Raw genomic sequence first — 16539 nt, forward strand, 5'->3', positions numbered from 1 at the left:
TCTCCCTCCACCTCTCTCTCTCCCTCCCTCTCTCTCTCCCTCCACCTCTCTCTCTCCCTCCCTCCCTCTCTCTCTTTCTCTCTCTCCCTCCACCTCTCTCTCCCTCCCTCCCTCGCTCTCCACCTCTCTCTCTCTCTCTCTCCCTCCACCGCTCTCTCTCCCTCCCTCCCTCTCTCCCCACCTCTCTCTCTCATTCGCTCCCGTGCTTCACCCTCACACACCTCCATAACAGCGCGTGCAACAGACCCCCTCATTCCGCATCTAATACCCGACGTGCACGGGGAGCGCGTTTTTTTTTTTTTTTTTTTTTTCCCCCTTCGCAACATGCGTGGATGCGTGAGCGTGGATGGTGGGATGTGATGCCTGCTTTTACATAGAGGAATACTACCCCCCCACCCCACCCCACCACCCCTCCTTACCCCCCCCCCCTCCCACCCCCACCCCCCAACCCCCAGTCAGCTCCCACTGCGACCAGCAGATCTCTCTCTCCCTCTCTCTCTCTCTCTCTCCCTCTCTCTTTTTTTTTTTTTACTGACTGGTATTTGTTTGCTGCTTTTTTGGGGGGAAAAGACGCTGAAGACGCACGTATCCCATCCGATGCCGTTGGAACATGTCCTATGTTCCCTTCCAAGGTAAGACTGAGCTATTCTTTTTTTTTTTTCTTTTTTTTTTTTTTCTCCCATATTTCTATTTATTTATTTTCTATTCTGTCCTCCCCCTCTCACCATCCCCTCTCTCTCTCTCCATCACCACTATGACATTATTCTTAGTACATGATTGAACCCCATCACAGGCGACAGGTGTATATAGCAGAAGAGACTGACCCCTCCAACCCCCCTCCACACACACACACTCTCTCTCTTTCTCTCTCCCTCTCTTTCTCTCTCTCTCTCGCTGTCTCTCTCTCTCTCTCCACCCCCCCCCCCCCCGAATCAGAATGTGCGTGCGTGCGGTAGTGTAAAACCCATGCATGCTTCATTTATAGTGTCATAATCAGGTATGCATGCGTAAAAAGCCCGCGCACCATCCATGATGGTCGTGACGCTCCATCACCACCAGTCTTCATATGTTCTCCCTGGAGGAGGAGGAGGAGGAGGTGGAGGTGGAGGAGGAGGATGCTGAAACTTTGGTCCACCCCCCCCCCCCACCCCTAAAAATCCTGAATCGCACAGTGAATGATTTTTCCACCCCGAGAGAGTCCACATCCACGCACAAACGTGAGTGGGTGAGAGGCAGATTCCCTCGGCTATCATGGCACTGCAAGTGTGACTAATGCTATATGTGCACAGCGTGCTGCAGTGAGCTGCAGCCTCCCATCCATTCATCCATCCATCCATCCATCCATCCAAGAGGAACATGCAATCTGCTCTTCATGGGGGGTCTCCTAAATATCATGGCAGTGACTGAGACAGAGTAACATGCAACACCTACTGGAAAGTTTTGGAAGAACCTTGAAGGATTAAGGTGGTTTGTGTAAGTACCTGTTATCAAGCATCAAGCTGCTTACCTGGAAAAAATGTGGTGTGTGTTGGTGTTTGGTCTGTGTGTGTGTGTGTGTGTGTGTGTGTGTGTGTGTGTGTGTGTGTGTGTGTGTGTGTGTGTGTGTGTGTGTGTGTGTGTGTGTTGTGCGTGTGTGTGTGTGTGTGTTTGTGCGTGTGTGTGTGTGTGTGTGTGGGCGAGAGAAATAGGCAAGGAAGCGTGGGGGGGTGGAGGTGCATGTGGTTTAACCGAGAAAGTGAGTGAGGAAATAGCGTGCGGGCCTGTGTGTGTGTGTGTGTGTGTAGCCAGTATACACTTACACCAAGCGCACACACCCACACACACACACACACACACACACGTGTGCTTGCGCACACACACAACCATGAGGCTGTGTTTGTTGTTCACCTGCTCATCAGTTTGCTCAAGTCACATTCCCATACATTGTCCAAAACTACATCCTTGTTTGCTGAACTACGTAGTTAAATTCCTTCCATCAGCCGGACGCGGAGCCGGAATGCGACCCTCCGAGCGCTCCCTTCCCTGCTTCCCTCTTGACTTCCAGTCTTCCAGACGTTTCATTTTTGTTTCCTCACTAATCAGTCTCGTGACTTTTCCTCACGGAGGGTTATAATGCTTCACGCCGCATCACTTCCTGTTCTCACATGATATACTTTCCCCCGACACCAACAATCCAAACGGGTCTCACCATCTCACGCCACTACGGTAATAGTTCAATTTGGACCGATCCTAATAATACGTCATATAATAACACGTTGATATGACACGTAACACATGACAGTCCAAGACTCCCCCTCTTTTTTTCCACTCTTTTCTCCCATCGGAGCAGAGAGAACAGCCCGGAGTCGTCCCGCGCGAGCGTTCGCTATGGAAGTCGATTGCATAATGTGGGAGAGACGCTCGCCCCTCTGTGCGGGCCCACTCCAGGAGCCACTGCCAATTGTGTGCACGGCATTAAGCCTCCTAAACCTGACGGAGCGATTGCAGTGAATGCTCCTTTTCCGTGATTGCGCTGTGCGTGTTTTTCTTTTTTCTTCTTCTTCTTCTTCTTCTTCTTCTTCCTCGTCTTCTTTTTCATTCTCGTATACGCGCGCTCTTCAGCAGCTAAGTGGCGTTCGGTCGTTTACCGTTTGATGCTGCCGCTCCAGGGCTTCAGGGAGGGTTTTAAGGTTTAGCTATCCACACCCAGTTATGAGCTTTAGCATTACCATCGCCCAGAGACTTGACTCTTCGATTGCAGCAGTAATAGAAACTGGCACTTGTAACGGAACATAACTACATAATATAATATAAAATGTGTATTTGTATTAAAGGAGACGTACTGTCTTGTGCTTTTCCTTATTTAATTTTTTGTTGTTTGTGGCCAAAGTGTCAAATAACGAGGTAAACTAGTGCCAAAGCTCCATTTCCAAAGGGTTTTTCTACTCTCCGCACGAGCTGACGTCGGCTGGTCACGGATTTATTTAGACGGTCATCTGCTCCATCCCATCTGCTGTGCGTTGCTCCAAAGAAAAAACGATAAAAATACTGTTTTTTATTGTAGATGTATTTATTAAATTTTATTTTATTTTATTTTATTGTATTTTATTTTATTTTCCGAATCTCCGCGTGCAATAATTTTGCACAAGCCTGGAGCACAGCAACGAAAGTGGGAACGCACTTTTAAACGAGGCCTCGTGGATGTAACATGAGTGAAGATTCAGCATCTGGATCGCTTATTTCTGCGCCTCAAATTTGTTCAGAAGCAGATTTTGGCGGACCCATGAGGGTGAGTTGAGTGAAAGTTACGGAGTAAACAGAGCAAAACAAGGTAGCCATGCTAAAACCCCATTGGCTCACAGAGCTCGGGGCTTCAGGAGGGTGGCTCCTCCCATTCAAACAGAGCGTCAGGAACACAGCGGATTGACAGGTGTGTTAGAATGGCTAGAATGCATAATCTGAGCGGTGTCTCTTAGCAATACAGGTTCGCAAACATGTTTTGGGGACCTCAGAGACCGATGTTGACCTGCGTAAAAAGGAGCATAATAGGTCCCCTTTAAAAAAACACCTATTAGTCATAGTCGGTGAGGAAGGATTCGGACGGGAGTCGCACGTCAGCCAGCGACGCAACGCGAGCTGACAAAACACCCGCCGTCTACGTTTCTTCCACCTGCAGCCCCCGGGTTCCACTGTTTGCACTGCAACAGCCGGCGCCGCCGCGACTCCATTAAAAACAGTTCGGTTGCGACCTGTCATCCCATCCATCATCCTCGTCGACACATACATCCGATGCAGCGTGGTTACTCACAAGCATCATGTACACCTGGGGTTATTTCTCGCCGTCGTGACTCAACAGCGTCACTCAAGGCACATGCTAAGATGGCCGATCTTAGCGTGACATTGATTTTGCAATCCATAAGTGTGTATAAATACTATATATATATATATATATACCTTGGCGTGGAGGGAGGAGAACACCATTGCGGATCAACTGGGAGCCCACGTTGATGAGCTCGCTAGGCTAATGTAGTCGGCAAAGCTATTTGCAGGCATGCCAAGTCCCCGCTCACATGAACAGGCAGTTAGTGGGAGGCAGGCAGCAGAAGAGATGGGCCTTCCTATCTTGGCTTCATATTTGTTCCTCCCTCTCTCGCTCTCTTTAACTCACTCGTCCTTGCAGTCCATCTCCCTGCCTCCCTCTCTCTCTCTCTCTCTGGTCAACTTGGCCCTTCTTAAGTGCACACACACACACACACACACACACACACACACACACACACACACACACACACACACAGGTATGCATACCCCTCCGTATATTCACCTCACACACACATGCACTCTCACACACACACACATGCACTCTTACACACACACACACGCACCTGCCACCCCCTGCCCCCTCACTTTCATTTTCATTTTTCTCCTCCTCCTCCTCCTCCTCTCTTTCCCTCCTCATGTCGTCTTATGCAATGGCCGCCTCCCTGGGTGCAGATGGACGGTGTGAGAGGCACCGGCCGGCGACCGAGCCCTTCCCGCTCCCGTCCACTCTCCAGTAGTTTGACACAGCGGCTCCCGTCAGGGCACGGACGCGGTTAAAGAGACAGCGCAACACAAATCCACTGCAGCATCTCCCCGCTTTCGCCTTCATCTTTCTCTCTTTTTTTCCCTCCCTTTTTTTTTTGGTGCTCTCTCACCCTCTCTCATGTGCCATAAGGGCCTGTCTTACACCCCTCCGCCACCCGGGCTGTGCCAAGAACCATCATCTGTTAGGCTATTACTGTGCTGTGTGCCCGATATCCATCTCGTTTTATGTGCTAGCTAGTTGATCCGTCGGAAGAGAGTGAGAGTGAGAGCAAGAGGGAGGAGAGAGAGAGAGAGAGAGAGAGAGAGAGAGAGAGAGATCCCATTCATTCTCTATTGAGTATTGAAGATGTGTTTTCGCGGTGGGTTTTGAAGTGTGTTAAATTAGAGGCAGAGTCAGACGAGGATTCGGCACAAGTGCTCTGCTTTCAATCGTACGTATCGGGCTAAATCGAGGCGGTCGGAGCGCGTTGCGCCTGATGTATATCGGCCCAGGCAATCGGATGTTTGCTCCGTATCAAACTACGCTCGGGACGCCAGATTCCTACTGACGGAAACCTCCTCAGACGTCGGCAAACTAGACGTTTTGCTTTCATGGACCCTCCAAAAATAATTACGGCCAGAGAAATATCACATCAGAATATCAATCTCATGATCTGTGGTTTATGCTTCAACCGCCCCCCCCTCCCCCTCACAGACCGCAAGTCAATCAAAGTTCATCTGGATCTCACATCTATTTGAATAATATTTAGCATAATCAACATTCAAGAGAACTAATGAATACCCACAGAGGGGGGGTGGCCGTAGCAGGTGGGCCGTAGATTTATTTAAATGCGATGCAATATTTTGAGGGGGGACGTCGAGGACTCTGAAACCTCTGCATGGTCGACGGGCGGATGTCCCAAACAGTGTGAAATATGTCTGCCTCACGCCGGGGACTTTTTCGCCGCACGGGTTGTTGATGTTTAAACAAGTGGAAGTACCGCTGCACCGGGGAATTATTTGGAACCGTCGCGCTCAATGTGAGATGCATGCTAAATCACCTCCGGGGCCCCAGGTGGTGCCGGGTCTCAAAGTTCAGCATGTCATCTGCATATAGTATGAGTCAAGAGAATTTCGTGGCACCATATGCACTGTAATTTCATACTGGTGCAGCAGGGCATGCGGAACAGGAACGGGAACAGGAGTCTTGTCGGCAGCCGCAAAAATTCAAGTAAATTCTTCCACTCTTTCACAATTTCAATACGTTTTAAGGAGATCCTGTTCACCCTCGAAGAGATTTTAATGCTGACTATGGGTAAATCTTCATATTCAGCTTGTAAGAATCCAGCCGCGGAGGAGGGGCCTCTTAGAGCCGGTTATGCTCAGGGTGGTAGGGCCATTAATTCGATTCCGCCGCAAAGCCTAAGTGGAATGACTCAATACGTTTGTGCACACAGAGTGCCTTGGCTTTTTGATTGATCTTGTCAGGATTCGCTCACGGCACAAAGGTCAAAATCGGGCGCATCCTCCCGCAGGCCAATCGGAGGACGGCCGGCCCGGGATAATTATCTCCCTGCGGATAGGGTTTGGCGCTTGAGCCTCGCGGGCATGATGTCATCGAATCCCATGGAAGAGGACCCACGATTCAGAAGCGTCTTGTCCAAAGATCCAATGCCTTTTGGGAAGCCGCTGTGTGAGCGACTCACTTCATGGAAGAATGACTTTTTGTTCAAAGATTTGGGCGACGACTCTTCTTCTCTTCCTCTTTTACATCCTGCTTGTTGACTTGCCCGTTATGCAATTCCAGCGCTCCCATAACTTCTAGCGCCGCTGTTAAGGACAAACGTTTGCACGGTTAAGCGGGATTATCACAGCAGTGGAAAATGTGCAGTATCACCGGAGAAGAGGGGGAAACATTACAGCTATTATTATCAGCTTGCGCTCTTTGACATGCACTATCAAAATAGTGAATTACGTCACAAGTGTTTTAGGACCCTCCGGCGATTGTTGCTGGAGGTCCGGTCAATCACCCAGCAAGCCAAATAAGGGGGCTCTTTACGGGGGAAAATAAAATACCGTGGCGCCGAAATCGTTATACTGTACAGTGTTTTCTGTGCCTCCGAACAGGTGAACAGCGCTCTGTAATTTCGCCCTCATCGACGGACCACAGCGCACCGCTGGGGGTACAATCACCTTTCGAAAAGCCACATTGCTATCAATGTGTGTGCGTGTGTGTGTGCGCGTGCGTGCCCAGTTGTTTTATCCGTGCGTTTGTCGTTCTGCGTGCGCACGTCTGTCACGTCGTTCGTATTCCTGGTCACGGCGGTCGCCGCATCGCCCCCGGAAAATGAGTGCCGCCGTCGCAGCCTAGTGGTGACGTCGACGCGGGGAGGGCGTTCCACCTCGGCTTGGGCTCCAGGAAACCCTCGGCAGGATGCAAGTCAATGGAAAAAGGAGAAACTTCTTGCTAGAAAGTAAAATAAATAAATAAATAAATAAAGATTTCACGAGAATTGACGGTCTCAATAGCTGCGATTGGGAAAGTTATTTGCTCCATAAAGAAGAGAATAAGATTTAAGGAGGGGTGTTTTTTGTTTATTTATTAATTTTTTATGATGACGTCTTTAAAACGGTATCTTTTATAAATGTATAAACGCCTGCAGAATCCCCCCCTTCCCCGTTCTGTTTTTTTTTCGAGCCCGGATGCTTGACTGACGAGGGAGGCAGCGCGTCAGGGAAGGTGCAGCGGGGAAGGTGCAACGTGACGTCAAATCCAACAGATCCAACGTCTCCTCGGCACGGAAGCCTCAGCGTTAATTCAATCGGTCGCTGTGAATTCGTTCGTACGGGTTCGGATCACTTTGCTCGAATGGCTGGATATCTCATTTCGGAAAGCAACTCCTAATATGATTAATCTGGACAAAAGCGGCAGCGGACCCTGACATTTCAAATCCTACATTAGCATTTGAAGAGCAGCACAACGAGAGAAGTTTTATTTTTTTGGGCTGTCCCTTTCAATTACTGACACAGATTAGTGTGATTATTCGCAATTCTCATCTTGTGTGTGTGTGTCTGTGTCTGTGTCGTGTGCTGTGTGTGTGTGTGTGTGTGTGTGTGTGTGTGTGTGTGTGTGTGTGTGTGTGTGTGTGTGTGTGTGTGTGTGTGTGTGTGTGTGTGTGTGTGTGTGTGTGTGCGCGCGTGTGTTCTGACTGCAAGTCTGATTGCACTCACACACTGTACAGGCCCACACATAAGCACGTGTGATTGCGCAGGCTTGTGTATGTGTGTATATGTGTGTGTGTGTGTGTGTGTGTGAGTGCAGTAGTGCACTACCTCTGTTCAGAGGACCCCAAGGTGAGCGGGCTCACTCAATGCCTGATTCTAAATTTAGCGTCTGTTTCAAAAGCACCACACACACGATGTAACTGGATTTCTACTGTACCAAACCAAACACTGGCACGAGTGCAGTGTTTAAGTGATGTGCTTGTGTGTTATTCCAACTCATTAATTGCTGGAATGAAAGAGGGTTCTAATGGCAGCGGTTTGGTGAAAGCAATCCAATGTTCAGTGTCCTCTGTGTGACGGGGAGCGCAATTCAATTCCAACACCTGCCTTGTTTTTTCTTTTCTGCCTCGGCTCTTGCTGGCGCTCCGGCGTGGACGGCGCGCGCTTTCTCCGGATGGAAAAGGGGATAATGAATGAAAAATTCAGGCTCTGTTGATCAAAGGCGCCGCCAAACAGGTGGGAAAATGATTCTGGACGGGGAGAGATTGCGGGACGCACAAAGAACAAAAAAAACAAAACAAAACAAAAAAAACTTCCAAGGAAAACACAGTTTCGACCGCGCGGTCTCACTTCGTCCTCACGTTTAAATCGGGGATTTCGAGCACGACTTGAGAGCGTGCGATATCTGCCGTTTCAAGAAGCGCCTGCGATGCGAAGGGATTTGCTCTCGGATTGTTGCTTTTTCCCTCTCTGTTCTTCGGACCGAAAAGAAAAGTGGACTAAACGAACTACAGTAAGGGTGTAAACTATGAAGCAGAGCGCACACACAGCTGTACGTGGACCAATGTAAAAGTAGTAGAAATGTCGGAATATACCGACTTCATTATGGCTTGTGGGAGTCTCTGCCCACAGGCAAGGTCGCACAACGGCTTTTCTGGCCGTGGTGCGCCAGCATGGCGAGAGTTTTTATTGTCCCTTTGAACCATAAGGTACGCCGGCCACAATTTTAAATAGCAAAACGATGATTCGCGATGCGTTCCGCCGCCGATCCCCTCCGCAAGACGGACAAACATTAAGAAAACTCCCTGCTTCGAGTCGGACCGATCGGCGCCGCGCCGATTCGAGGCGGCCCAGCGGCCGCAGGGGGACAGGGAACCGCGCTGTCGTCTGCAGCCGGCGCTGGACCACGCCCCTCTGTCCGCCGCATAGCCTTTTTGAAAACACATGACGAATCCAACTGGTTAGTTGTTCATTCAGCGGTTAACATAGGGAAATCCCAATCACTCTCTTTTCTTTAAACGCTAAGTGACAATACAAAACCGGAACGACGACGTACAGTCAGTCCATTTGGTTTATATCAGTGCTCGAGAAATGGACAATTAAAAAGGTAGAAACTATCCGCTGGTATCAGAGTGGGAGTTCCACTCTGTGTTGCCCTCTTCCCTGCCTGTCCACTCTCATTAGCCGCATCTGCAGGTGGCTGTCACTGTAATTGCCCAAACACATCAATAAATGACATTTGACAGCAGGAAGCAAGGAAAGATCATGTCACGTGATTGGTCAGGAGGTAAGGCGAGGTTTCGGTGGAAGACGGGGACGGAAGGGGATTTTGAGGAGCCGAATCCCTCGAAAATAAATAATGAACTGGCCCCCCCCCGAAAGGCGGCGCACGCTTTGCGAAAGCATTAGTTTTGTGCAAATTCAATAATCTCTGAGCATATGTTCGTTCTTGAGCAGTATTTATCTTTAATGCGAAAATAAAGCAGGCAGTCGTGGAGCAGAGTGCACAGATTAATTCATTTAGCGTGTTTTTTTTTTTTTTTTTTTTTTTTTTACTCTGTTAAGGTTCTTTAACATCAATTTGCACCGACGCTGGCAGGGCGGGACCTCTGTCTGGTCTCACTTTGGCCCTCACGGTTTTTCATGTCAATCAATCATCAATCTGCCCTCCCTGCTTGTATTTCATCAAAGATATTTGAAGATATATTGTGTATATGGATGATCCTCGTGGTTACGACCCCTCCCTCGCCCTCCGATGGCTTCAGGAAACTCTCATGCAAGTCAGTGACGCCGCGGCGTCCGTGTTTCTTTATGCGGACAGTGGGTAAGACGCATTCGGAGTTGTTTAACTACGTCACCCTCCTCCCTCCGTGGCGCAGGGCTGTACTGTAGATGCCTTGCTCAAGGGTGTGTCCAAGCCAGATTCAGTCTCACCACTGCCCGCATATCTCCCATCAGTTTGGTGCCGGCGGCGTAGTGGACGGCTTGAGACTGGGTCCAATCTGGAGCAATTTTTGAGTGTAGTTATTCACAATGCTGAAAAAGTGTGTGTGTGTGTGTGTGTGTGTGTGTGTGTGTGTGTGTGTGTGTGTGTGTGTGTGGTAGTGAGCCACCTCTGGTATGTGGACCCAAAGGTGAGCAGGTCCACTTTAGCTGACTTCTAGTCTCAGTCTTTACTCATATTTCACTGTTGAGTGGCACTTAGTCTTTGAATTGCCCTGATGTCAGACTTGAATGGGTCTGCCCTGACACTGTATAATTAATTTAATTTTGAATTATTCATGTACATTTAAGAATGTATATACTTTCTACTAGCTTCAGTAGAAATGTCAGAGTGGTACTTTTACTTTTACTGGAGTCGTTTTGTTTCATGGTATTTGTACTTTTGCTGAAGTGCAGAGTACTTCTCCAGCACTTAATAGCCTCCAGTTGACTCAATAGTCAATATATATATATATATATATATATATATATATATAAAATTTCCACCTCACCGCTGACCCTAATATACAGTGAAATATATAGAACAGTATCCCACGCCCCCCAGCCCTGCCAGGGGGGATCTGAACCCATGACGCTCCAGTCCCAACAGCACACATTCCATCAGCCACGTTGCTCATTGATTTCCAGGTATAGATGTGAGCCAACAGCGCACGGCAGCGGCGGCCGCTGTGCACGGTCGCCTGCTGCAGAGCTCTGGAGGCATGCCAGGTAAACGTCCATCCTTATTATTGCCACGGCGACGTACCGCTGCTCAGGTTTGGGGCCCTGGGAATGACGTCACTTCCTGTTGTCTGACATCATTAAGGAGGGATGGAAAAGGGGGCGCGGGGGGGGGGGGGGGTGGCACGGGTGATGCGCACGTTTGCCTGCAGGTTTCCGTGCACCCACACACACATGCACATGCGCGCACGCGGGCGCGCACATACACACACACACACACACACACACACACACACACGCACGCTGCTGTGGCACATTGCATATACACTAAAACACTCACATACACACACATACACACACACACACACACACACACACACACACAAATGCACACAAGTACTGTACCACACTCATACACACACATCTACAGACATGCATGCACACACAAACACACTACTTCTGCATCCACATGGAACACGGTAGATGTCAAACCGGAAGTCATGTTAGTGGATGACAGCCTGACAGCAGCCCGGCAGAGAACACCGGCAATGGCAACGGTTCACGGCATTTGCCGTCAAAGTTCAAATATTTTAACTTTTCGCCGTCCCCCACGACGGAATTACAGCTGGATGTGACGTAGCAAGAAGCTTACTCTACTCTACTATGTCTCAAATAAAAACCGTGGATTGACGTAAAAGTTGTTTTTTTTCTATGTATTCATTGCATGGAGACTGTTCGGCGCTTGGAGCGAGGAAGCAGATGGAGGATTTAGATGTGGTGATTCGGTTGGGAGCCGGTGATAAAGTTGCGGCTTCAGGTTATTACTTGTATAATGTTATAATAATTAATATAAAAAGAAGGGCTTCCATTGGCAGTGGAAACCAGGTGATCATTCACTGGTCGCTCAGTTAACAGATCATTTATCAGATAACAGAACCCTGTACAGTAGATGCTCTCTCTCAAAGCTGCGTAACAATATCCATAAATATATCCATAATGCAAAATAATCCATTGTCAACCCTGCTTGGAGATGAATGTGGTGCATTTACAGCCGTCTTACGTAAAGTTAACTATGAATGACAATACGTTTTGGAGGGAATTTAACATTCATTCAAGTTTGCAATAGAATATGAATACTAAGCTGCATTTTCATAGCTACATGAATTACTAAAATTCTTATTTATGACAGCAGACACAAAATAATTTAGTTGAATATATTTTATTGGAGTCTTTATACCCCACATTACCATAGCAACATATCATCACGTTTTGCCGTGATGACTCCACCCAGCCCCCCGCCTCCCGCTATCCGGCGCCGTTCAGAAAGTGGCGTCTCCCGTCCACAGTGTTCCATGTGAACGCAGCATTACAGACACAAAGAGCGACACAGTGACACACGCACACACGCACACGCACACGCACACACACGCACACACACACACACACAAAGAAATACCCACTAAGGCATTTCTCTCCCAGGGGTTCAAAAACAAAAGACTTGCTGTGCCGCTGAAAGAACACAACTGGAAATAACAGTTTGAGAGAGGCAGTCCAACAAACACCGAGCTGTGTTTTTTTTTGTTTTTTTTTTCATAAGATATTTTCCCGGGCGATGATATGAATACGTTGTTGTTTCTCTCATTGAAATGAAAGGTCATGAATTGGAGAGCTTATGTAAAGGTGGCTACCCAAAACCTAATTCCGTTCAGTGAAAAAAAATTTGTTTGCAAGAAACATTGTGTTTTAGCGGTTGAACAGTACTTACTCTTTATTTTTTGTTTTTTATATACCCTTATCAGTCCCACAATGGAGAAATTTGCCATTCACTTTTATGTAAAACATGTGTGTGTGTGTGTGTGTTTGAGTGTGTGTGTGTGTGTGTGTGTGTGTCTGGAGGACTAGGTATATGTGTGTAAACGTATATTTCATTCACTTTGTTGCATGCATGCAATCATAAAATCTTTTTAACACGGGCTCCCGCCCTGCAGATGTGAAGCAGATTTTCCAGGGAAATCCAGAGACAGGATGTGATCCTTTACCGATTACGACAAACTGACTTGGCTCTTTTGGGCGGAGCCGGTGACTAAGGCAAATAAATAGGTACAGAGAAGTGTTTAGAATTTAGTCGACGAAAATCCAGGATTTTATTTTATTTTTTTAAGCGAATGATTATGACACTAAAAATAATAAATAATAACAACTTTAACCGAATTCCTTCTCGGGTGTGTTGAGTGATGACGAAACAGAGAACTCCAGATTTTGATCCTACAATGTGAACACCAAATTTTGTGGCCTACACAACATAGTATGAGTTTAACCTCAGGCTATGTTGCTCAAGTATAGTTAGGGCAGTATTCATGTTGTATGATGTGTAATACAAAGTATGTTCCAAACTTTTAAACAATCATGAAAATGACACATAATTGATGAATACAACCAGAGAAATGGGAAATATATTAAAAAGCATTAAGTTTGTATTTATTTCTTTAACAGTAAACAGATATTGACTACCACTATTAGTCCCACTGTGGCAATGGAGTAAGACAAAAAAAGATTTCATCAAATTTTACGCTGACGTGGAGATAGTTTGACAAATTGCGTCTGCGACAGGGGGGCGGAGGGCGTCGGGGAGGTGTTCCTCCTTGCGTGCACTCGGAGCGTATGTGTGATTCACGCACCAGGCGCTGTATTTGTTGAAAAGTCGACCGTGAAAGAAAAGAGGGAACTTGTAACCCGAAGTGGCAGATGCCTCTGTGAAATCTTTTGTGTTTGTTTGTTTCATACACCAACGGGTCTGAAGGGCCCCATAGTTAACAGAGTGTGTTCAGACGAGATTAATGGGAAGTGGCAGTGCGGTGATGATACGCCACGCAGCCGTGAATATCTCAAAGGGGCTGAGGAAACCGCCCAAACCGCCGGCGCAACGTCCCGGGGCAGCGGCTTCGCAATAAATCGTTTCATTTATAATTCACTTCTTTATATCAAAAGAAATGAATCCTCTAAACTTCATTTCATTTCACTCGTAATTTCACCCCCCATTTTTTTTTTTTTACCCATTTATCGCCATGGATAAAAGCCTATTCGTAAAACGTAGTTCAAAATGTAGTTGCATTTAAAACTAAGCTTTAAAACTTTTTGTTTTTAGTTGCCATGAAGATGCAAGATGAATCAGTGAAATATATAAGATTTTTAGATTCTGGAAGGTGTATTTCCCTAATTTCACAGGAGACACAATGCATGTCACAGCGTAGTGGAGGGTTATTAAAATATTTTTTGATCTGATTGAATCGCCACCATTCCTGGAGAGTTTCTGCTTATTATGTTCATTTAGATGGGAGGGAAGAGAGTGTAGTACTGTATATGGATAGTACTTTGACATAAACAGATGTGTACCTTATGCTTGCCTTGTTAGACTATTGTAAATATTTGCTTATTCTTAATCAATGCTCCCGTCACGGCTATCCTAAAACTAGTTTAGAAAGCATAAACATATATGATACTGATCAATCAATTTGGGTCAAATTATCAATGAACAACACATGCTCAATGTTGCAACACTGAATCTCACAAAGAGAGAAAATAAAAACATTTGCACTGAATTTGAATAAAAACCCAAACAAGCAAATAAAAAAAATCTAATTATCCTGCATGCTGGAAACCTCACACCTCCGCTCACGCCCCGCGCCCGGCCCGAGCGCCGCGTGTTTGACACCCCTGACACCCCCCACCCCTAATGCGACCCGTGGTTGTGGGCCCCGACTTGGATTCAAACCAACGGAGCCAGATGTCCGGTGTCCTCAAAACGCGACGGACCAGAACGTGCTGCTCCCTGGCGCCTCCGCCGTTCGGGGTGATTAAACGTAAACTGCTCCGGTGTCGGGAAAAAGTCAACCAAACTCAAAGGAAGAGATAATTTGTCGCAGCTGTTTGAGCAATTTGTTTAACAACCGGGCTGGATTTTAGGCCAGGCCTCCCTAATCCCAGTCTGTCGTTTTAAACCCACAACATGTTTTTCATTCACCATTTGTTGTTTTGTCGCACCGCTTTATTGCGCCGGCCTGTCTCGTACTCAACCCTCGGGCGGCAGTGGAGCGGCCTCGTCCCCATACGGGACACGCCGCTCAATCCCTGCATCAGGGGGGTTCAATGCCTGTAATGGGGGGACTGATCCGCGGTCCGATAACTCACAATCCAATAAGCAACGCGACGCTGCGGCATCATCATCATCATCATCATCATCGCCGGATTGCGGATTCGTTTCCCCGTCCCGCACGCCAACCTAGGATGGCGGGGAGCGGAGCCGTGCGTCCACCGCGGAGAGAAAAAGGCGGAAACCGCCCTTACAGCACGGGCTACGCGGCGGGTGAGTTGGGGGAGAAAAAAACAAAAAAAACGGGGATAAACCGAAAAAAGAAAAAAAAAAAATGTTAAATGATGAATGATAAACTATTCCTTCATGTATAATAAAATAAAACAAAAAAAAAAAAAAAAACGCTCGCATCCAACGCGGAACAGCAGGTGCCAGACAAGAGCTGCGGATAATGACGAGCGCTCGCACAGTGTGCACAGGGCGCCGCTTACATGTATATTTAATCCACCTGTTTTAGTGTGGGGCTCCTGCGGTCCAGCCGTCCGTACGGCGGATGAAACAAGTACACAAGGAAACGCAGTTTGAAGGTTCTTATCTGAAGGCGCCCCCTGCCGCGCCGTCCTGTGGACCAGCTCATGTCCATCTCTGCTTTGGACCCTAAAAAGCGTGCTGACCGAGTGGAAATACGGACGTTTTGGGCGCAACACCAGGAATCAGGGCTCGGCATGGCCCGACAAAGAGTTGCCAAGACTGCCGACATGGTTGCCGAATTTGAATCATTTTATAATTGAGTGATGACGCTGGGGCAACCAGACCGCACGGGAGGGTTGCCGGTGGCGCAACCGGACGACTTGTTTTTCGGCCCCTGCTCATTGTCACGGCTGTAGCCTATGCCCTTCCAGTCCCAACCAGTCTAACTGCGAGCTAAATTAGTCTAATTTTAGCTTGGTGATGCATGCAAATCTCTTAATAATATATGCAATTGGCTCTAGTGTGTTTTCCCAGTTAGTCCTGTTTCTATAACCCTCCTCCATTCAGTCTTTCCAATTCTCCCCTTTGGTCTGTTCCACTTGTCTGTCTGTCCGTCTGCCTGTCTTTCCGCCGGTGCCGGGACCAGACGAGTGGAGGTGTTTCATGAGTGAGGGGTTTTAGAGACGTCCCTCTGGGTAATAAGACAATGACACAGTTCCTTGTCTATCTCCGTATCGAGGACAGACAACTATAATTATTTTTTATCTCTCAGGGACGCCTCGGCTCGGCCCGCTCCCGTCTCAGCAGAGCTCGCCGCGCCTTGTGACACGGGACCAAAAAAAAAAAACACAAACAAGTTAATCTTCGCCGCCAAGTAGCTTCTCTTTACTGCTGCGCTGCTCGTGAAGAGACTCACGTCGTGACTTTTATTATGGTCTGATTTATTTACCATGAATCCGTTGGAAATACATGTGCTTTTCGGTCGAGGTGTTTCTAGGTTGCATACGGCTTTCTCCACAACATCACTGCTGTTACGGGGCGTGACAGTAACGGTTGCCCGGTTGCCCCAGGCAACCAGGTTTGGGCCATTGAAAAGAAAATAGGGCCGGTACACCCCGTCGTCTGTTGAGAAACTTCTGCCGGGGAAAAATGAGTTATCCTGGCACATTGATGAACTAAAAAATGGTGAGAGAAGTGGGAATGTTGAAATATGGATAATCATTAAATTCAAATTCGAGTCGGGAAACCGTTTTCTCAGTGTTGGC

General features: G+C 47.6%; 1 protein-coding gene across 1 annotated transcript in view; it reads left to right on the top strand.

Annotated features, from left to right (window-relative positions):
- Nucleotides 1-610: 610 nt before the first annotated feature.
- syngap1b (synaptic Ras GTPase activating protein 1b) overlaps nucleotides 611-16539 on the top strand; it is a gene marked incomplete at both ends in the record, with an annotated part of 138634 nt that continues 122705 nt past the window's right edge. Inside the window, one exon of the mRNA XM_080005857.1 lies at nucleotides 611-632. Coding sequence (XP_079861983.1) covers nucleotides 611-632 — 22 coding nt within the window. The remainder of the gene's footprint in view (nucleotides 633-16539) is intronic.

Source organism: Zeus faber, assembly GCF_960531495.2.
Source record: "Zeus faber genome assembly, chromosome: 8".
Taxonomy (NCBI): Eukaryota; Metazoa; Chordata; class Actinopteri; order Zeiformes; family Zeidae; genus Zeus; species Zeus faber.